Below are 20,884 nucleotides of genomic sequence, written 5' to 3'. Positions count from 1 at the left end.
TTCCGTTTTTGTTTGTTTGTAGGTGCATAAGAAAATTTACGTTCCCCTGTCCGGTTTGTTCCAGCGGGGTCGCCTGTACAAGGCCCAGTCCTGTGGCTCGATCGTGCGCGACAAGGTGAACGTAAACCCGAACGGCAGTGGCGCCGGCTCGCATGCCAACACTACCGGCCGCCATTCCACGATATTCACGGACAAGAATCGTATCATTAAAAATTGCCTCGGTGGCGGCGGCGAAGCTGCTGCCCGGCATCTCGGCAGTGACGGTGACATCAATCACAACGGAGGTTCCCATCATCAGCACCATCAGCAACTGCACAGCAGTAGTGGTTTTCTGGCATCGCTCTCCGCTACTGGCGGCGGTGTCGGTGCGTCCAGCGAATGCATTGGCCGTGGTTCGTCCCCGATCGAGCTTGTATCGGCGGGGCGCCGGTCGAGTATTGTCGATCATGCGACACCGGTGCTCGGTGCGACAGCCGTGACACCGCCCGTACCGATCAAAACGGCGTAGTAGGGCCGTTTTGAAGGAGCAAACACAAAAATGCTAAAATTCTAAAACCACACACACACACACACACACACAGCTATTAAGCCAAAGAGATTGTTTTGCAAAGGTGGGAGTGTGAGGCTCGTCCTCGGTGTCCTGCTCACCCTCCTGCTGGCTCTCCTGCCCGAAGCGCCGAAACGCAATGCAATTTTGTTATCGTGTATAGAGTAGTCTCCCCATACCCCACACAAAAGGACAAAGTTAGGTCGAACTGTTTTTTACTTAATAATTTGTTCCATGTTTCGAAAGTTTTTACACAATCAAACCACTGTTTATGTACAGTTTGTCCCAGTTTTTTTACTAGCGAAAGCGAGATGGAGGGAATGGAAATGATCGCAAAATCCAATGTACACACATCAGTTTTCATTCGGACGAAAACGGAAACCACACGTGCAATATTTCGTTGAATGCGTTTGACACAGGGGTATATTCACTAGATAAGTTATCATCAGTCCGAGATCATCAATTCGGTTTGTTCTGCGTGCCCAGTGAAAGCGCAAAAACAAAAAAACGGAAAGAATAGGTTGTAAGGTGCAAAGTATTACGATACGATTAAGTTAGACACATTTGTTCGCTTTGTTTTTAAAACGGTTACAGCTGGTCCCGGACCCATTGTCGCACAATGGTCACGAAAGCCGGCAGCAGTTTGAGCTATTTTTTAAGTAAAAACCAGAAGTTGTGTGACACGCTCGCGAACCAAAGTGACAGACGATGCTGAGGTTTGGAAGGGTTTAACCATAAGGGGATGTTGCGGCTTATTTACCATTTTCGTATGTGGACTGAGTAAAAGGACTGGTAAAAGCTCGACCGACACACTGACGCTGACAGCAAAGGAAGTAAAATAAATTCTAAGCTTAGAACCTTAGTGTAATATGCAAAGCAACAAGGTACGTATGAGGGCACGGGAAAGCTACTTTCTCAGGCACAGGGAAAATCAAACCAGACCAGGGTAGATGTTGTTTCTGTGTCGCCCGCCCGGTTTGGTGGCGTTTGTGTAGTAGTATGGCACACTATCCAAGTACTGCAGAGTAAGACAAACACACACACATACACATGTGCAAGAAGCAAAATACTAACACTATTTTTGTAGCTAATTTACCACAATTTGTACGCGTATCAGTGACTTTTGATAACAAAAAATCTTACCATTTTGTCGATTACTTGAGCAGCCGCCTCCGCCGGTTTTGTGTGTGTGGTCCCTGTGGCTTCACTTTACATATCCGGGAATGCGTGTATGTGTGTGTTGAGGGAGAGCGCCGCCGGGAAAGGGGATGTGAGTACGTGCGTGTATGAGTGTTTCCGTACGATTATATTTTGTGTATGTGCTGTGCACAGGCCAATTCACTTCTTTCTCAATCGGTCGGTTTTGGGAGCGCGGCTTAATATATCGTTTAATCGTCTATAAACCGCCCGAACGCGTGGAATGAATGTGTTAGACGTTAAGCATTGACAAAATCGAATCTACTTGAAGATATAGTGATGGTACGATGAAGGGAGAAGGAGATGGGAAGGAGGTAACTGATAGTATAGACTCGAATCGAACGTAGCGCGCATCAACATGTTAAGAGAATTGTGTGTTCGCTTAGCACTGCAACTACTAGCTACTATGACTATGACTACTACTACAACTACTACTACTACTACTACTAATGCTAAGACTACTACTACCGTAAGGCAAACACATCCCGTCGGGCGAAAGGGGCATTTATTAAGCTTAAGAGAAGAGTGTATGTAGCTTGTAACTGAAACTGAATACAATCAGGATACCTATACTAGGCAGGGGGGGGGGGGGGGAGGCAGCTTATGTGTAAAGAAGTGTAAATTAACGTTTCATCCATCATCTCTGCCATCTCCCCCGCGGGCAAGAACGATACCACCGTCGCTCTGACGTGCGAAGCCGCCACCGCACAACACACGCTGCTCTAATATTTATTGATGTTTTGCACTGTGATGTATATTTCCGGTGTGTTCCTTAACAAAAGCAAAAAGAAACGAACGATGAATTATTTGCTGTATTTTGTGTGTTTTTTTTTTAATAGAAAAAGGGAATAGATACATCATCCGGGCGTTCTAACGCACGAAACACAGGAATGATTCCATCAATGCTCTGTTCATCGATGCTCGTGTTAATAGATGTTGAGATAGAAATTGTATTTGTCAATCAGGCATGTAATTACGAGTTGAATTTTCCTCCCCCCCCCCCCCTCCTCCTGGGGAACAGACAGTAGGAATGAAGAGTTTGGAGAGATAGAGCTGCACAATTTGCACGACAAAACTTGTTAGATAAACACACAGAGACAGATAGTCAAACTCAATCCCCAAACCAATGGGCACACCCCACACCTGATCGTAATCCTCGCAATCCCATACGTGCATACGTCATCACATTCTTTCTGTTTTTGGTGGTCAGTTGGTAATGAAAACACATTCGTGATTTGCTGGCTGCTCTCCTCTGCTCTGTGTAGAGTAGCAAGTCAATGGGAAATGTGGGTAGATGTAAGTAGTGTCGCGTGGCGATGGAATTCCGCATTCAAAGGTGTCGCATAAACAGTACAGTAGTTCTTCTCGAATATAGCATTAATGCATACAAAAAAAAGTACGCTGATTAGACGAGGAAAGCGTAGCGTTGATGGATAGGTTCTAGTTTGTACTAAAAATCACCATATAAGCACTAGAAAGCGGAGCGACAATGTCGTTTCCTAATTTGTTAGCGATAAACAGAGGGGGGAAACGAACGAATGTACCAATGAGAGAAAAAAAAAACACACACAAACACACATTAGTGATCGTTATGTGGGATGATCGTTTAGATTTATGATTAAGAACAGTGAGACACTAAAGATTAGACGGCCGGGGGCAGACTTTCTGTACAGCAAAACCCCTTTTGTCGTTAGCCACCACCTTCATGGAATACCTAATAACTCCCCCATTTGGGTTAGGATAAGAATGGGGCGTTGCAGAATGTATAAGATATATATAAACAAAAGAAAGAGAAGAAAGAAAAAAAAAACTTTAATTGCGGTGCCGTCGAAACGAACAAGCTGGTCTTGTTTTGTTATGGTGTGTCACGTTACGTTTATAAGAAGCATATAGCAAAAAAAAAGAAAAGAAAAGAAAATGATAGGAACGCGATAGTAAGTTATTGTTTAAGGCAAACCGAAGGAGATTTTTTGAAAATTTAATAATTCTGCCACTGCCGGAGAAAAAACACACACGCAAACTAACACTTTCCTAATCCGTAACACCGTGCAGTGGCTAAACATTCATTTGCTTCTTTCGTGCCTCCCGGTAACTACTTACAGTTTAATTGTTTTTGTTCGCCCTCTACTTAACTGGTGCTTTTTTTATGTGAATGGCCCAGTTTTTCCCTTAACCATACCCACACACACACACACACACTCACACACGCGCGCACCCAATAATTGTATGACACGATTGTAAGAGTTAGAGGGGTTAAATTAGAATACAAAATAGAAGAAAAAAGCGTACACTCTCATCGAACGTCTTTGCAGCGTGCTTTTTGCTCGAAAATAATGATAAAACAAAATAATAGATACAAAAAAAACACACAAATCCAAATCCACAGAAACAGGGGGAGAGTGAAGAATAGTTAATGCAAAATATACCTTTCCTAATCCATTCAATTTAAAAACAAAAAACAAACACGTACAAGTTTTTCTCGAATAAACAAAAAACAACAATAAACAAAGTAATAATCTCAACTCATGAACAAAGTCCAGCTAACAATAATAGCAGAGCGCAAAAAGGATAAAAGAAACTAAACAAAACTGTACCAATACAATGAAACAATAAACTAGAACAGAAAATGGATACATTCGTATTGGAAAAAGTTAAACAAACAGATTCAACAATTGAAAATAGCAGTGTCACATTGAATGTGCGGAAGAACGAAACAAAGTAACAGCAGCACAACAGTGCAGTGCAGCGCCAGTGTGAGAGAGCGTGTAACTAAGCAACCCGATTTTGAGAATTCCAACCTTCCATATGTATGTGCGTGTGTGTGAGTGTGTATGTGTCGGTGTGAGTGTATCGTGCATGTTACCAACCATGTTGATGATGTTTTAGCTGCAAGCACATGTTCCTGGTGTAAAGACAAATCTGGCATAGGCACACATAGAAAGAAGCACACAAAAGCAACCCTATCCCCAACCTTCATCGTCTAGCTGTGTGCATTTTAGTGCAAAAGGAAGCAAGAGCGCCCCCCTCCCCAAAGAAACAAGCACATTCGAATGCGCCATCACTGGCAAAACGTCAAACGAAAAAGGAGGTGAAGAAACGGGAGCAGTGACAAATAAACAAACAACACACACACACAGCCCATAAGTAACACATTCTCGAAATGCACGCCTAGTGTAGTGGATAGTAGTAACAGTAAGATCATCTTCACCACCACAATCACCCAGAGAACGCTGAGCAGCAGCAGCAGCCACACGTAGTAGTAGGGTGTAAGGGAAGGGGAAGCAAGAGAAGGGAGAAAGAGAGCGAGAGAGTGAGTGGATAAAAACACGTAAAGAATTATAATAAAAACACACACACACACAAGAGCTGTTTAAAACTGTTAAATTTAAGTGTGTTTGTTTGTTCGCTTGTAATCCGAAAGCGTGTGTGCAGCACACTTGTCCGTACGAAAAAGGTAAGTAGGTAGGGTAGGGGAAAACGGGGCAAAATAGTACTATTAAGGATTTTTCTCTGCATCTCATCGGGTGTAAACCACTTTACACTGATATTGCGATGCTTCAGTATCCTATTCATGAAAAACGATCTGCAGTTGACGCATTAATAACAAATATAACTGCAGAAAATTAAATTCACACGCTAAATGTTGATACACATCAAACCAAAGGGGTAAAATGGACCACATCATTGGACTTTGGGCTATAGTTTAAGTCCTTGAATCTAGGTAGGATTGTGAGAGTAGAGATTTACAGGGTTTTCGAGGATTATATAGACATGTTCAGCGAGTTGTAGATTCGTTCAGGCATATAATAGACTCTTTCAACGAGATATAGAATTGTTCGGATGTAGGTGTAGACATGTTCAGCCATTCTGTAGAGCTGTCATTTGTTTTGTTTACACACTGTGCCGCAGGGTTCAATTTTTCATTCTTAAAAGTCCTAAAAGTAGCTAATAATCATTCTCCAAGCTGTTTAATACATAAATTAGTTGAAAAAAGTATATTTTTTCGAAAACCGTTTGTTTACCTTCTGATGAGAATGATCCAACTTGCAGTCCAAGGGGTACGAAAGTGACAGCTCTACAGTATAACCGAACATGTCTACGCCTACTTCCGAACAATTCTATATCTCGCTGAAAGAGTCTATTATATGCCTGAACGAATCTACAACTCGCTGAACATGTCTATATAATCCTCGAAAACCCTGTAAGATTAGTATTAGTATAGTAGTAGCCATAGCAGCCGGTCTCGTAGTACAGAAGCCGGTCTCGTAGTACGCCCGTCATGGGACGTAGGATTTGACTATCCTTGCTATGGGGGGAAATCAATTAGTCACTGAAAGCTAAAGCCCACTAGTGGTACAGGAGGCAGGCCTTGACCGACAACGGTTGTTGAGCCAAAGAAGAAGAAGAAGCCATAGCAGCAAACTGGAACGACCATTTTGCCCGAAGTGAAACATTTTACAAACTTTAACATAAAAACAAATATTACATTACATATTACATGAAAATGGTTACTTTTTTCACGTAAATCATCGATAACTATCATTTGACTGCATACACTTTTTATTCCTCCAATTTTTTTTTAGTTTTTTTACGAAAGCTTATTTTCGTACCGGTGAAAATTACATAATTTTGAGCGAACATTTCATTTTCTAATTTTTTTTTATTATTTTGAATTCAAAATCGTATAAAACGTTCATGGATTCAACATCAACACCTGTGCCAGTGATGCGGGTGACCATTGCGCCCCACGTTCCCTTACACAGGTGTTATACTACTTCCACTACCAGCGCGCACGACGCCGTTACAGACGTTACGTTACGACGTGCTGGTGTGTGTATCGATCGATCGATGTGTGTGGTGCGGTAAGCGTGCGCACGAACCGGTGGTGCGGAGGCTACCTCTGCTCGGCTGTGCGCTCCTGCTACCGCTAGCGAACCGAACGGTGCAAATCATGCACACTTAAAGCGACATCTCTGCACCAGCCGATCGGAGGGTCGCTGTGTGTGTAGCTGTGTGCAATACCGGCTGGTCGCTAGGCAACGCGGTGGAGCAAGCTTAAGCGGACCAGCGGCTAGATGGTACCTCTTCTCGCGCGTGCTTTCCTGCTACCTGGTGCCGGCCGGCTCGGCGCACGCATCCCGCCCCGGTGTCGTTTGTTGTCGGTGTGTGTGGGTGTACGTGATACGCAAATTAGTTGCCTCCTCTTCCTGCGAACCATGCGCTCCTGTTACTGAAACCGTATCGAGAGCCTGCCCGGCTTGGGAAATCGGCGGCTGCTCGGCGAACTGCTTCCGCTGCGTGCGTGATCTCCTGTTACCGTGGTTGCCTAGTAACCAGCTGATTGCGATGGTGCCGCCATAACGGACCTCGTGGCAGTTTTCTCATTATTGTTCTTCCGCACACACACACACACGCACATGAATCAATCAACACAGGCAAATGTGGTTTTATATATTTATTCACGTATGTATATGTATATATATACTTTTATTTATTACTTCTCTCATATACTTTCAATAGATTTTAACTCTCTCTCTCTTGCTCGCTCTCTCGTTTCATTCGCTAACTTGTTTTGTCTTTTGCAGACTGCTGCTGCTGCTGCTAAACAGTGACGTTTAATTGTTGCTAAACATTTGCACACCTCCCTTGGGTGCAGCTAGTTCAATTCTCTCCCTCTACATGTGGGGAAACGTGTCGCTTGGTTGCATTCTCCGCGCGACTTGTTGCATTTAGAGTGTTTCGTTTTCTTCCTGTTTTTTGCGTTCGTGTATCTGCATGTATGGCACACACACACGCACACAAACACCCACAAAAATACGCCCAATCTTGGTTGGTATCTATAACACGCCAAAGCTTTTCCGGCCCTTTGTCCAGTTGCATTGACCTAGCGAGAGTACGGCAGCGAGCTTTGATTTTGACTAATTGTTTTGTGTTTGTGTTTGCGAACACACACATTTAACGTCATCATAAATGCGTACACACACACACACACACACACATACACACACGCACGCACACACATACATGAAACGAGAAAGGGAAGGGTGTGTTGGGTGTGTGTAAGCTATGCATGGCTTACTGGGATTTTGAAAAGCACGAAAAGGTTATTTATAGGCAAGACTGTTTTGCTACAATTGTTGCAACCCCTTGCTGTTCTAACAATCGATAGCGTTTTTACCCCATTCACCCTAAGCAAATATTCAAAAATACATCTTTATTTTTTATCCCTTTCTCCCCTCCCTTTTCCCCTCTGTTTTTTTGCAGAGCTTCTTTTGCATAATTGATTTTTCCAATTTAGCAACGCTTTCACGTTTTTCGTTTTAATTTTTGTCGCGTTTGCTCTTGTTTGTGTGTACGTGTGTGCAAGTGTGTGGTTTTTGCTGTAAATAGAACACGCTCCAATCCCCCGTTGGAGCGTTGTTGTTTGTTTTGTTTAGCTTTGTTAGCTTTATACTATATACGCAGGTAATAATAATATTACATTCAGCAGAAATGTTTCGCTAATCAATAATCAACAACGAACTAACAACCCTTGAAGATCCTTGGCCTACTGCGGACTGGCGGATGGTTTTTTGTGGGGGAGGGGGGCTTGATTTGTGTAAACGCCAAAACCTAAAGCTTAAAATGGCGAAAGTGGTTCAAATTACAGTTGATTTGTGATCCATTTTCTGGTTTTACATGTTCAGAACTGAATTGCGCTGTTGAAAGCAGTTGTTGAACGGAAATTGGGGATGTTCTGTTCCATTAATAATAACGCACACCAAGTGTAATTGACTGCAATAATTTGAATAATGTTGTTTGCTTTTCACTTTTCAATCACTTTCCCTCTTTCTATTAACAATCTACCAATTAACCAACCAATCAACAGGCCAATCAAAGGGATAGCGCGGTACCGTCTAAGCAAGCTATGGCCAAGCAGCAAATAGTGCGGCCCCCACAGCATGGAGCGACACAGAGACACACAGAGAAACGGAGCAGCCCATGCTTTTACACACAACAATATAATCCTCATTCCAAACAACACATCATCGCGTGGGCATTTTTTTGCTTTGTTTGGTGATTTATCTCGTACTATTTTTTGTTGCACCCATAACAAACATCGCTATACATCATCATCATCATGCTACAAACAAATTACGGTGCACAGGCTGAAGGATATGCAACAGCAAACAAACAAACGTAACACTACGTACACACTCTACAGGTAGCGGCGCATTGAGTAACGTACAGTATTAGTAGTAGTTGTCGTCGTAGTAGTTTGTGTGTTCTCCTGTTCCTTTGCAGCTTTCACTGCTCCAATCCATTGGTCACTCATTGTCTCGACTAACAGGGTATGAGTATTATGCTATCTCTGTTTTTTTTTTATATGCGATTTGTATGCACTTACACATCATATAACACACTGTATCCATTGAGATCGATTATTTTGAGGAGTTTTGCATTGTTTAAACTCCTTCGTACAACATTTGTTTTTTTTTCTCTCTCTCTCTCTTTTTCTCTCTCTTTCTGCCTTCTTTCTTCGTGTGTTACGTTTTGTTGTGTATTTCTTTTACGCTGTCTTTCTCCTTCTCGCTCTCTCTTCTTTTGCTTTTGTTAGTTATTATTATAATAATTATTCCAGTCTCTACGTTTGTAATTGACAGAAGTGTTCTTCTCCGTTCGTTTTCTGCTAGCAACTGGTGCAAATTGTATTAACGATTTTATGTTATGGTTTGTTTGTTTTTGTTTTTAATTAAATGTGTTGCTAATGATTTCTCTAGCATTTTTTTAATGTTTGTTTTTGTTTGTTTGTTTTGATTTACTTTTTGTGCATAATTTACTTTCGGCTTCTTTTACGATTTCTAGCCGATTTTCTTTTTTATTTGTCTTACTCGCTTTCGGCTTTCTGATTTATTGGTTTAATCTTCTCCTTATCTTCTCTTTTGCGTTTGCGCACAATCTTAAATTTGCTAAACATTTTCGCGCCTTGCTGCTGCATTTTGTTGTTGTTGCCTTCAGATACTTTATATTGAGTTTATGAAATATAATTTTGCATATGAAATATATGTATATGTATATATATTCTCGTAGACTAGTATGTCAGTAGGCGCGCACAGCTTTCATTATATTTTCTTTTAATATCGCATATACAAGATTTTTATTTCCTTTACGTGTTTTTGCCCCCGCAGTGTGTGTGTGTGTGGTAAGGATAAGGAGAGAGAAAGAGAGCTTTAGTAATCACTTCCTGCTCCTCCTCCACACACTGGCTTTTACGATTCGTATCCTTACGATCTGATTATATGCGTTTTCGCTACAAAGTTAGATAATGAGCTTCTGTTCTAATGTTTCTAACACTACAGGATAGATTTTGCTAGAGCGGATTTTTCTCCCTCACCTCACGATTCGGTATACTGAATGTAGGAAGGTTTATATATATGTAAAAAAAGAATCCTCGTCCTTTGCCAGTGAGGGGGCCACCAGGTAAAACAGTACAAAATTTACCCTTGCAGTTTGAGTTTGGAGATCTACTATCAAATTCATTGATTGAGCGATGAGAGGACGCGGTGCACGATATGGAAATTGGTTGTGATGCCCTTTGCCCCTTGGTAGTTCCTGATCTATCTCTCGATCTATCTCTCGACATTTGCGATTTGGCCTAAAAAAGTAAGCTTGCGTTTTCAAAACTTTGCATTGCAGCATTCCTCCTCTCCACATGCATGCTTCGAGATTGGTCGAAAGAGGTCGATACATATATAAATATAAAGTTGATTTTGTCTTGCCTTGCGAAACAAACCGAACAAAGTGGTTGGACTTCTTTGTTGCTTGTTTCAGAATTCTCTGTGTGTGGAATTTGATCTTGCCGTAGGTTCTGTTTGGTTCGATGGCTTTCGATGCTTCTTCATAGAGAGCTATACACCCAACATTCCAGCACACAGCATTTTACTGGCGACCCTTTACAGTGTTTAGCAGTATATAGGGTTTGTTTCAGTTTGTTTCGTTTTCGGGACATTTATAAAACATTCTACAAACACACGCTTTCACCAGTGTCTACACGGTGTCTACACCAATTCTGTCTTCCCACAGACAGGGGGGGGGGGGGAGAGAAAAAACGAGCTTTACACGTTTATAAGCTTCTACACAATCATTCGCCCCGAGGCGAGAAGAACAATACTCTCTCTCTCTCTCTCTCTATTTTTAGTAGATTATATGTTATCATAAGTTTAAAGCATCCGTTGCCCTTTGCAGGCAGATTATTTCCTGTTGTTTTTTTTTGTTCGTTCGTTCGTTCGTTTGTTTGTTTGTTCGTTTGTTTGTTAGGTATGGTTGGTTCCGTGTTGGTTTCGGTTGGTACTAATCTTCTAGCGTGCAAGACAAACAGATTCGATCGGTTGCTGATTTAATTGATCCTCTCCTTCACGTGCTGCCACTATTTTGTAGCTTTTTCTGCCTTTTTGTTTCTTGCTTGCGAAGCTAACCGACCGCACCATCAAGAAATGAGGTTTCTGTGATAAATGTATCTAAATTTTTTGGAGAAAACCTTCAATCAACGGGATGTAGTTGCAAATCGCGTATAACAGGCACAACAACGCACGATGTGTCTTTCAAAGGTGATTGTTGTTGCTGTACCGTTTCCTATATCCACTTCTCCCTTACAATAGCTTCATTTGACAGTATGTCGTAATGTTTCAGTTACTTCCCTTAAACAATATCGAGTAGGATTATTAGCGCGTTACAATGAGGGATTATTTTAGTGTGCTTCAGAAGGATGAAAATCTACAGTTGTTTGCTTGTTTTGCTACACCACATCTACACACACCACTCTAAAACCCATTTGTCCTAATAGTAGTTGATTGGGGGAGCTTCCTCCTATACGCTTAAGTTAGCCAATGCGGTAGGGTGTGAATGATTTGGTGACTGCAATCATGCAACTGGAGGTTCCACAGTGTTAACAAGTGTACGTGTGTGTGTGTTTTTCGTACGCATGCAGTGTGTTGTCCGTGTCTTCTGTGCTGAAATGAAGTGTACACAAAATAAGGAAAAAGAAGGTATAAATGAGGACACAACGAAAACGGAAGTGCAAGTGCGTGCATTAGTATGTACCTGAAGGTTTGCTACAGGATCCGGAAACTCTGTGTGTGTTGTGGGTTTGGAAATGGATCTACGAAAAAAAAAAAACGAAAATACTATGAATATTGAAAACCAAAGCACGGGCTGTGTTGAACAACTTTTGCACAAACAGTCAAAAAACAGCTATCATTCGGCTCTTACCATTTTGCGTTTGTTCATCATTGATTTGTATCGTTTGGTTCGTTCATTCAAGTGGTCTTTCTTTTTGGTTTGTTTTTGATTAATTTCGTTTAAGTTACTAATTTTTGTGTACTTTTATTGTTATACAGCCCATAGAATAATAACAAAAAAAAAAAACAATTTCCGTTTTTGTTCGGCTATAACTTTCGGTTCTTTTTCTTTCCTTCTGCTGCCCAGTGCATTTATTACAACAAACATACAAAACTAGCATCAATCGTTTGCACCGTATTATACGCGTACACAGTGACTAATACGGTATACTTTGCTATGTATAGTTTCTTTTTTATATGCGAACTCTTGACTACAAAAGCATTCACACCTCAATAATGTGGATTTTCTTTCACTTTCATTCGCGTTGCTCTCTTTTGGGTAAAGTTCATTGGATGCTAAAAAAGAGTTGATTTTTAGGGGGGAAAAAAGAAAACAAAATAACGAAAATATAAAACACAAGCAATTAAAATGAATGAATTTATTCTTGTCCCGTCACACACACACTAAACGTGTTGTAGACGCGCGTTTTACTGTCTTAAATATAAAGTTTGTTAAAATATTAACAATTGGAAAGGGTAGCGGGGGAGGGAGGGTAAAGGGGGTTTTGACTCGAGTAACGGCTACATACATATATATTAAACGTAAAATAATACACACAAAACATCAATCAGCTCAAAAAGGGGATAGATTGGGAAGGGAATATTTATGTTTGGAGTGCGGGAGCAGTATATTAATTGTTTTTGTATCGTCCTAACAACCCTCGTGGAAGAGCGCATCTACCAACTTGCATCTACCAAGAACAGAACGAACCGTAATATCAAACTGAATGCGTGTGTGTGTGTTTAATAAATAAGAGTGGTTTTGTGTGTACTGAAGAGTACGACAGAAAACGCATTTTGTCACATGCACACACACACACGCACACACAAACAAAACCACAACAGAATGTAATTGTAGAAAAAGAAAAAGGTTGGAAAACAGGAAAAAACAAAAGAGAAAAAAAGACAAAACAACAAACAGAGAAAGAGTAAATATCACAAAGTGTCGAATGAACAGCGTGCGGGAATGCGAAATGCCGAATCAGAATCGAATCAATAAGAAATAGTAACATTTACAGCGGTTCCCCGCCGGTTTTGCTCAATGCTCTTCACAATCAACTCGCCCAATTAGGCATGAAAAGTTAGCGGAAAAAGCTGTTTTCCCCCTTTTTCTTTGCTCCCAAAATAATTTACGCACACTTTAGGCGATGGTTTGGGGCAACCATACAAATGACTTTCCGAATGGATTCGATTTGTGTGTGTGTGTGTGTGTGTGTGTGTGTGTGTGTGTGTGTGTGTGTGTGTGTGTGTGTGTGTGTTTGTACTACTGATTTGTGTTGGGTGTGTTTTCTATCGCCAAATTGCCAACTTTCTCGCTAGTCCTCTTTCGTAGGAGAGAGAAAGGAAAGCTCGAATCAGTGGCCCAAAAACCAATTGCCGCACCAATAGTAAGAAGGGAAAACATAAGTAATAAATAAAAGCGGGAATTAAATGAACGAAAAAAAAAAACAGCAAAACAATACACAGTTGTTGCCCGATCAACTAAATCCGTCTGACTTACGCTAGATTTCACGCATCCACCGCACTCGCACAATTTGCGTGACTTTGTTTGTTTGCGTTTGTAAATATTTGCTCTTAGCTTGTTTTCTCTCTCTTTCTCTGAACGCAGCTTCTTGCGGCTGTGTTCGCGCGCCCGTTCGCTTTGGTAGATAATTTTCCGCAGCAAAAAACAATCGATCGACTTTCAAGTACAAGTTGTTCTGTTCGTTTCTTCTTCGTGCTTTGGCGCAATGGATTGTAGTAAACGTGTGCGCTGCTGTCGGTTTCGTTTGTCGACGGTTTTTTTTACTTCATCTTCTTGTGTTTACTTAAACAAAAACAAAAACAAAAAAACGGTTCAATCAACAATAGAGAGGCTCATTCGTTAATGTTGTCTTGCTCTACTACGTTGCTCTTAGCGTACGCTTGGTTGCAAGCAAATCGCATAACAACACAGAGCAAGAACGTTCGAAACACAGTGGTTTCAAATTTCATCCAGCAAGCAGGTGGGCGAAAGAGAATGAGAAGCACATTGGGGGTAATTGCACATTCAAATCACATCAACTTAGTGATCTGGTGTGTGTGTGTGTGTTGTATAACAATCTACGAAAACAACCGATGAATTTCTTGATGTGTAAAATGTGATGCAGCAGAGTGATATCCCAATGGTAAATGGCGTTTAGAGCATGCGCACACACACACGTCCGCCTTTCGACAGGAACAATCTGGGTGTGTGTGTGTGCGGTGCACAAGAGAGTTTGATTTTGCTTTTGAGGAACTGCATCATTGTGCTACTTCCCTGCTGCACCGCACTACCAACACCGCACATGCGCTTCTTCCGCTGTGCTAGCTAAGAGCTAAGGCTCTTTCTCTTCCTGCTCCACTCCACTCTAACACACGGGTTGACATGACCACTAGGCAAAACAAACACCGGACACACACACACATACAGCGACAAAAAAAGCACGGTACGCTAGCTGTACGCTGCCATGCAAACACTACTCTTCTAGTAAAGCACCATCTAAAGACAATTTTCCCTTCTTTTTTTATCCTAAACCGGGATATATGAACCAACATTCACTTGCTGCTACTGGTGGGTGCCCTACTATTGCACCTTAATTAACTGGTGTGGTGTGTTTGTGTGTGTATCTGTAGGATGATGCCACGTTAGAAGCATCACACCATTGCACGCTCGATTAACTTTTGCACGCTTTGTCCTAATAATTCGCTTTGCTCGGGGGGAGGCGATTGTTGTGGGTCTGTGTGTGTTTTCCGAAAAGGGATAAAGTAGGGGATAAAGTCTAGATATTCAACTACTATGGTCTTGGTGATAGAGTTTAATAGTTATGCGTTTCTGTGCTTCTGCATCCATTCCGCTTTTGGGCTTCCGACTTCTTGCTTGTTTCTCCGTTACGCTTCCGACATTACATCATCACTGCGCGCACAAATTGATCCTTTCTTGGTTACAATTTTCTTTTCTCCTCTGTGTGTATGTGTTTGTGTTTTTTGTTTGTTTGCTTATCTTCTTTAAATATATATCTATATACCTTCCGCGCACCATCTTTCTTCTTCCCTCTTGCTAAAGTCTCATTTCTATCGCTTTTGCTAATTATGCTCCAGGCTCAGGCTACACTATAACAACATTTATTCTTTTTTTTTTGTTTGCAATATGCATGGGAGAGAAATGGTGGGGGGGGGGGGGGAGGGCTGGGAGAGAATGATTGGGGATTACTTTCCGTCTGTCTCTGTCTCGCTTTAGTCTTACAGTCTACAGTAAACGTGTTTCTGCTGCTCTTGCTACATTATCACTATGTTGTTGTTTTTTTGTTTGTTTTGTAATTTGAATGTTTGCACTCCGTGCCGCCACCCTACGCCTACGGGCTTGTCGTCCGCTTGATCACCGTACGGGCGCAAAAGCAACACACAAGCGCCGATCTGCACCGATCGGTAAACGTCACACGCCGACCCACACACACACATACACACGACCTAGCATCGCTTTCCACGAGGTTTGCGAGATCTGGGGAAAATCCCGGTAGTGAATACAATCCGACTATGCGACGATTCAAAACGAGCTTTTCATTCCATTCATGCCAACGAACGACCAACTCCCTACTTGAGGATCTAACCACCCTGCTATAGGGGGTAGCAGTAGTAGACGATCGTACAGTACCTACGGTGTGTGCATGTGTGTGTGTGAATGCATATATGCGGGAAGGGGGGGGGGGGGGCTTGAAGCTTGGTTTTAGAGGGTTTCTTATACCACCAGAACAATGTATGGTTTGTCCCCCGGTACATCTTCCTTGAAGAGCTGTAGTTGCTTTAAACAAAGGCCCAGCATTCGAGCGTTTTGATGACGAAATCTTCCTGCGGTGCGAGCGGCTCGTTCGAGTACGTGCTGCAGTGCTGCGATCGGCCCTGATTCAGATCGCCATCCAGCCAAAGGCCAAATTTGCCGCTAAAAGTAAAAGATAAACAGTAGCGTTAGTTTGTTAATGAAAAGGAATCATAAAAAGGGGGGACAGAAGCATGGCGGGGTCGGCGGTTGCGGTGCCAGCTCATGAGTAAAACATTTTCGCACACAGACCAGAGTTCGGACGCTGTTATCTCCATCACTAAATCACCCACACAAATCCCATACGCCATTATCAAGCAATCTCGTGATCTGGCCATACCAGTGGCTGGATCGCAGAACACTCGGTCCCCCCCCCCACAAGGTAATGTAAACAATAACAACCCATTTCCTGCTCTATTCTCGATGTCTGTCCACCCACTTAGGCTCGACTGGCTCGACCGGGCTGACTGACTAATGTCATCTGTTCGCAATGACGCCGTGTTCTATTCTAGGTGACATTCCCTTATCGCGGCACACTTACTCTCCGGCACCGATCGCCAAGCTTTCCGGGTTGCCCTTGATGAAGTACAGATTCTCGCCGCTCCAATGGAACACCTTGAAGTGTGGATTAAATTTGTACAGCAGCGATTCGCCGGTGCCGTAGAAATGGTCCGACACGTGCAGCGAGCAGGACGTGAGCGCACCAAACACCTGTGGAGGATCGTTCGAAAACAGTAGATGATAGTAAAAGATGAACAATTAATCGTTCGAAAAATGGCTGATATAAAACGCCCGCTTCCTCTTACATTGTGATCCGTATCCTCTATCACGATCAGTATGGGGCTCTCTAGCTTGTGCATCTTGCGGTAGAGCGAGTTCAGCGAAAAGCCGTGCTGTGAGGTGCTGAACACGAGAGACCACGAGTATCCCTCAGCACGTGCCGGTAGATGAGCACACAGCTTTTCCCTAAAAAAAAAAACACAGCAAGAAGAGACGAAGGCGAAGAATGAGTTGAAACGTTCCAACTGACAAAAAGGAAAGCTCTGCACCACCGCTTACCTGTGCTCCTCGCTGAGGATCTCGGTCTGACCGACGAGGTCCGGAATCTGGAAGTCCTGATCGAACGAACCAGACGCAAACAGGGTCGCTTTTCTGTAGTCATCTGTGCTCATAGACAGAACCTGGGGAGGATGGATTGGAAGAGAAGGGAAGAAAGCGCACGGTTAGTATCTTCGCTGCGGTACGATCGTGGCTGTGGTTTGCGCGATCGGATGTGTTCAGGATTCTCGAGCACTACACAACTCCTGTCAAATGGGGAGTTACGGTTTCTACACAACAAGAGGCTTGCACACGGTGGTGATGATAGTGATGATGATGATGGCGTTAGCTCTGTGTTTGGATGACTGTCTACTGTCATTCGCAGATGAGAGGCGCGAGGGGTTATGGGTTTTCGGGTGAGGTGGTTTGAATCAATTACTACACTAACGTTCTAACACTAGTGATAGAGAGAAAGAGAGAGAGAGAGAGAAAGTTGTAGAGAGGCAGACAGACAGAAATGGCCTTCGCTCCCGTATGTGTCCAATGTCATATGCTCGGTGGTGGTGGTAGTAGGGGGAGGGATTGACCTTACATTTCACTACAAACGATAGCAGATCGACAACGAACAGAAACGGATTAGAAACTGAAAACGTTTACTCTAACAACGAAAACGGTAGAGGTAGAGTGGAGGCAATAGGCGCGTGTTTGAAATTTACGACAACGAGAAAACAGGTACGAATATGTTTGGCTACACGTGTACACGTTGACACAATATACATCATACTACAAACAAGATATTCAAAACCAAAACAAAACAAAACCAAATTATGTGATCCACAGCAATGCACGCATGGTTATTATCTTTCCATGCTATTTTTAGAACAGTTCTGACGGTATACGGTTGGAATGTTCCTACTTGGATTTACTAAATAAATCTTAACCAGTCCTGCAACTGAGTCTGAGTGACGAGTTCCCAACGTTACTGCCACCACGAAGATTAAAATTTGTGCCATAAACAATGAAGTAATTCCAAGTTACTGCATAGTACAGCTTAGTTTTACAGGCCACTGCTTTGCTGGACTTTGGGACTTTGGGAGCTGGACCAGACGTTGGCTATCATGCTTGCGATGTTGTCTCATACGCCTTCTTTACGACGCGTTTGTTTTTGGCGGCTCTGCACGACTAGCTGTATGATATATGAACTTGTCTCGGCTACAGACTTCGTGCTGTAAACCTCAAAAACATACGGTCTAGTGACTCGTGTCGCGTGATATTAAAACATACAAAATGATTGAATGTACGCTACTTCCTTCCTCTATTACGTCTCCTGCGTACTTGGCACACATGAAACACGCTTGCGCTGCCGCACGCATTTCACCATTAGTATCAACGGAGTATGAGAACAATAACATCGCAACAAACAACCCTTCATCGCTTATCGCACACAGGGCGTTTTGCCTACAGGTGAGGTTTGCAATGCGTAATAGCAGAGTTAAACCCATCCACCATGCATTGCATTGTACACGATCGCGTTTGATCTCCATCTCCAGCACACATCTTTCCCCATTCAGTAGCGATAATGGTTGGAGGACGGTGAAATGCATGGAAAACAAAACGTGATGCTGGGACGTTTCGAAGATGCTTGCAACGATGCGATTTGTTTACGTAAAGTGACTTTGTACGATAGTAAGGCAGTGGTCTGCTGCGGAGTGCGTTAATTTGCGTAAGATTATAATTTGTTTACTGTTTACTAATGACCTCAACACACACTATTGTGCAGCGCCGCGCCTACTCCTACAAACTTTAATAGGCACAGAATTTGTCTGCATGGGTACGTCATGACACTAGATTTCATATGATCGTAGATATTACGACGCATATACATATTCAAACATTCAGTTGATTATTAGTAGAGTGATCTTAAGTTATCCTATTAGTACTATCAATTTCAAAGAGTGTATTAAATTTAACTTTTAACATTACAAAAGTCCTATGCGATCATCCATGGACTTATATCTGGAGTCGATCCGGATAATATTCAAAATAGGTCCATCCGTACGACAACCTTCGAAGTTCACTAATTATTTAAAAAGATATTCTTCTAAAATCTATTGATTGTTGCAAGTAATATCAGATTACTCTCAGTGGATTAGCACCTTAGCAATTCAGGCCCCTTGATGCTAATGATAGTGCAATCAACGAAAAAAAGGGACCCACAACACCACATCCAGCCTACAAAGAACAATGAACATCGTAGCAGAATTCAATTGTAATTTCAATGGAATCTATCATTACGAGGGCAAACAATGCATGCTGCTGGGGCCGTTGATCATCGTATGTTCTGGATGGGCCTGGATACACACACGACAGTTGCGATCCGCGATGCTCGTCGTTCCAGTTGGTAGCTATCTAAACAAGCACATAAGCGCTTTAAGTGACCTCGGATGGAATCGCCCTGCATCAACAGAAATAAACGCAAATCATTGGGCCACAGCTAAATTGGCGCAAGCGCCATTCAAAGCTCATCCTGTTTCCATCGAATAATTGTTCAATTAAGTGAAGTGTGTGCTAGCTGCACACGGTTTGCGATCACAAAATACGTCGGGGGAGAGTTGAACGAGAGTAGAAGAGATAGGTAGGTAAGAAACCCACCACACGATTATGCAATAAATGAAGATGTGAGAAGAGTTGGCTTTAAATCTATCGGGGATGGGGGTTAAGCGCACCTTATCGCCGTACGGCGCCAGATTGAGCAGTTCGCACATGGTTGTACCGTGTTGGTGGTAGGGCGAACTTGATCCAAGTGGATGGGGAGTGTTTTGATGTAGCTTTCCTTCACTTGCGTTTTTCACACTCTTTCCCCAGAGGCACAACAACAATTCCGGCTTTGGTGTGATGTGTGCACACTAGAAACACGACCGATAAAAATGGCCCACGTTGCCACTGGCACACTGTTTATGATACGATCTTGCATCAACCCTGCGGGGCCACCCCACGCAGCAGCCGCCGTACGTTTAATTACTGTTTACGCACAAACGAGATCACACGGCGTGGCCACACGGCACGGGGAAGATCAAGGGGGGGGGGTGTTTTTTTTAATAGCAAACTATGACGAAGGCGGTAGAGCTGATTGTTGTTGTTGCTAGCCTGGGTAGGGCGTTGTTCCACGGTTTAAGATCCTTTTCACAAGCAATTCATTCAACCCTGCTAGCCAAACACACACACACACACTGAGACACCTTAACACTCAGACGGTCGATCTGCGTCGCGGATCTGTCACCAAAACTGTGCGATCTTCTTGGTCGCGAAAAACGCACGATCACGAAAGCGCTTACTTGAAAAGCACACAACGCAACGGCGTACCGCGGAAGGAGGGGTGGATATGCGTACGAATTCACACCTTTTGTGCCGCCGAGATAAAACCCCGGGAACAGAGGACAGGAAAGGAGACACGGATATGTATCACGTTTTATTTTCTGCACTTGAGATATCCCGCAATGAATGCTCGGCTTGGTCGAGAGTGTGTGTCGGAACCGCCACTTCCAGTTCGGTGGAAGTCTCGCGCTAAACTAACAGCAAGGGTTGTGCGCGCGCGCCCGCGTAAACTGTAACTGCCTGTGTGTCCCGCGGGTTGTTGTTCGCTTCACTGAGCCAAGGGGTAGATAGAGAGCGAGCAAGCGAAACACAGAGAGAGAGAGAGAGAGAACCCCCCGCATTGCCAGCCCGAGCAGCGTTTTATGGTCAGATCTAGATTCAGCGCCCTTTTCCCGCGTCTATCGCTCGTTGTGTGAGGTCGTGGATGCGCCACGGTAGCAAATTGCATGCGCGCGTACACACACACACACACACACACACATGACCGAAGGCAGGGCACACAAAGTGGCTTTTTAAAGAGAGTGGAATAATTGTAGC

General features: G+C 43.0%; 2 protein-coding genes across 34 annotated transcripts in view; one reads left to right on the top strand and one right to left on the bottom strand.

Moving 5' to 3' along the window:
• The window catches only part of LOC120948502 (serine/threonine kinase SAD-1), a 35,176-nt gene extending 30,048 nt beyond the window's left edge, over nucleotides 1-5,128 (top strand). Inside the window, exon 11 of the mRNA XM_040364904.2 lies at nucleotides 23-5,128. Within this exon, the coding sequence (XP_040220838.2) occupies nucleotides 23-508 (486 nt within the window). The 3' untranslated portion in view covers nucleotides 509-5,128. The remainder of the gene's footprint in view (nucleotides 1-22) is intronic.
• Nucleotides 5,129-12,485: 7,357 nt separating this feature from the next.
• The window catches only part of LOC120949921 (TLD domain-containing protein 2), a 107,796-nt gene continuing 99,397 nt past the window's right edge, over nucleotides 12,486-20,884 (bottom strand). For 32 of the 33 annotated variants that reach the window (XM_049607480.1, XM_040367542.2, XM_040367543.2 and 29 more), the window contains 4 exons: nucleotides 16,994-17,115; nucleotides 16,741-16,900; nucleotides 16,476-16,645; nucleotides 12,486-16,057 (listed from right to left, as the gene is read on the bottom strand). In XM_049607480.1, coding sequence (XP_049463437.1) covers nucleotides 15,922-16,057; nucleotides 16,476-16,645; nucleotides 16,741-16,900; nucleotides 16,994-17,115 — 588 coding nt within the window. In that variant the 3' untranslated portion in view covers nucleotides 12,486-15,921. Of the gene's footprint in view, nucleotides 16,058-16,475; nucleotides 16,646-16,740; nucleotides 16,901-16,993; nucleotides 17,116-19,698; nucleotides 20,559-20,884 lie in introns of those variants that run through there. The other variant, XM_040367556.2, reaches the window with a different exon arrangement.

This window comes from Anopheles coluzzii, chromosome 2 (genome assembly GCF_943734685.1).
Source record: "Anopheles coluzzii chromosome 2, AcolN3, whole genome shotgun sequence".
In the NCBI taxonomy this organism is placed as follows: domain Eukaryota; kingdom Metazoa; phylum Arthropoda; class Insecta; order Diptera; family Culicidae; genus Anopheles; species Anopheles coluzzii.
The sequence above is the reverse complement of the archived record's forward strand: the minus strand, read 5'-3'. Positions and strand labels throughout refer to the sequence as shown.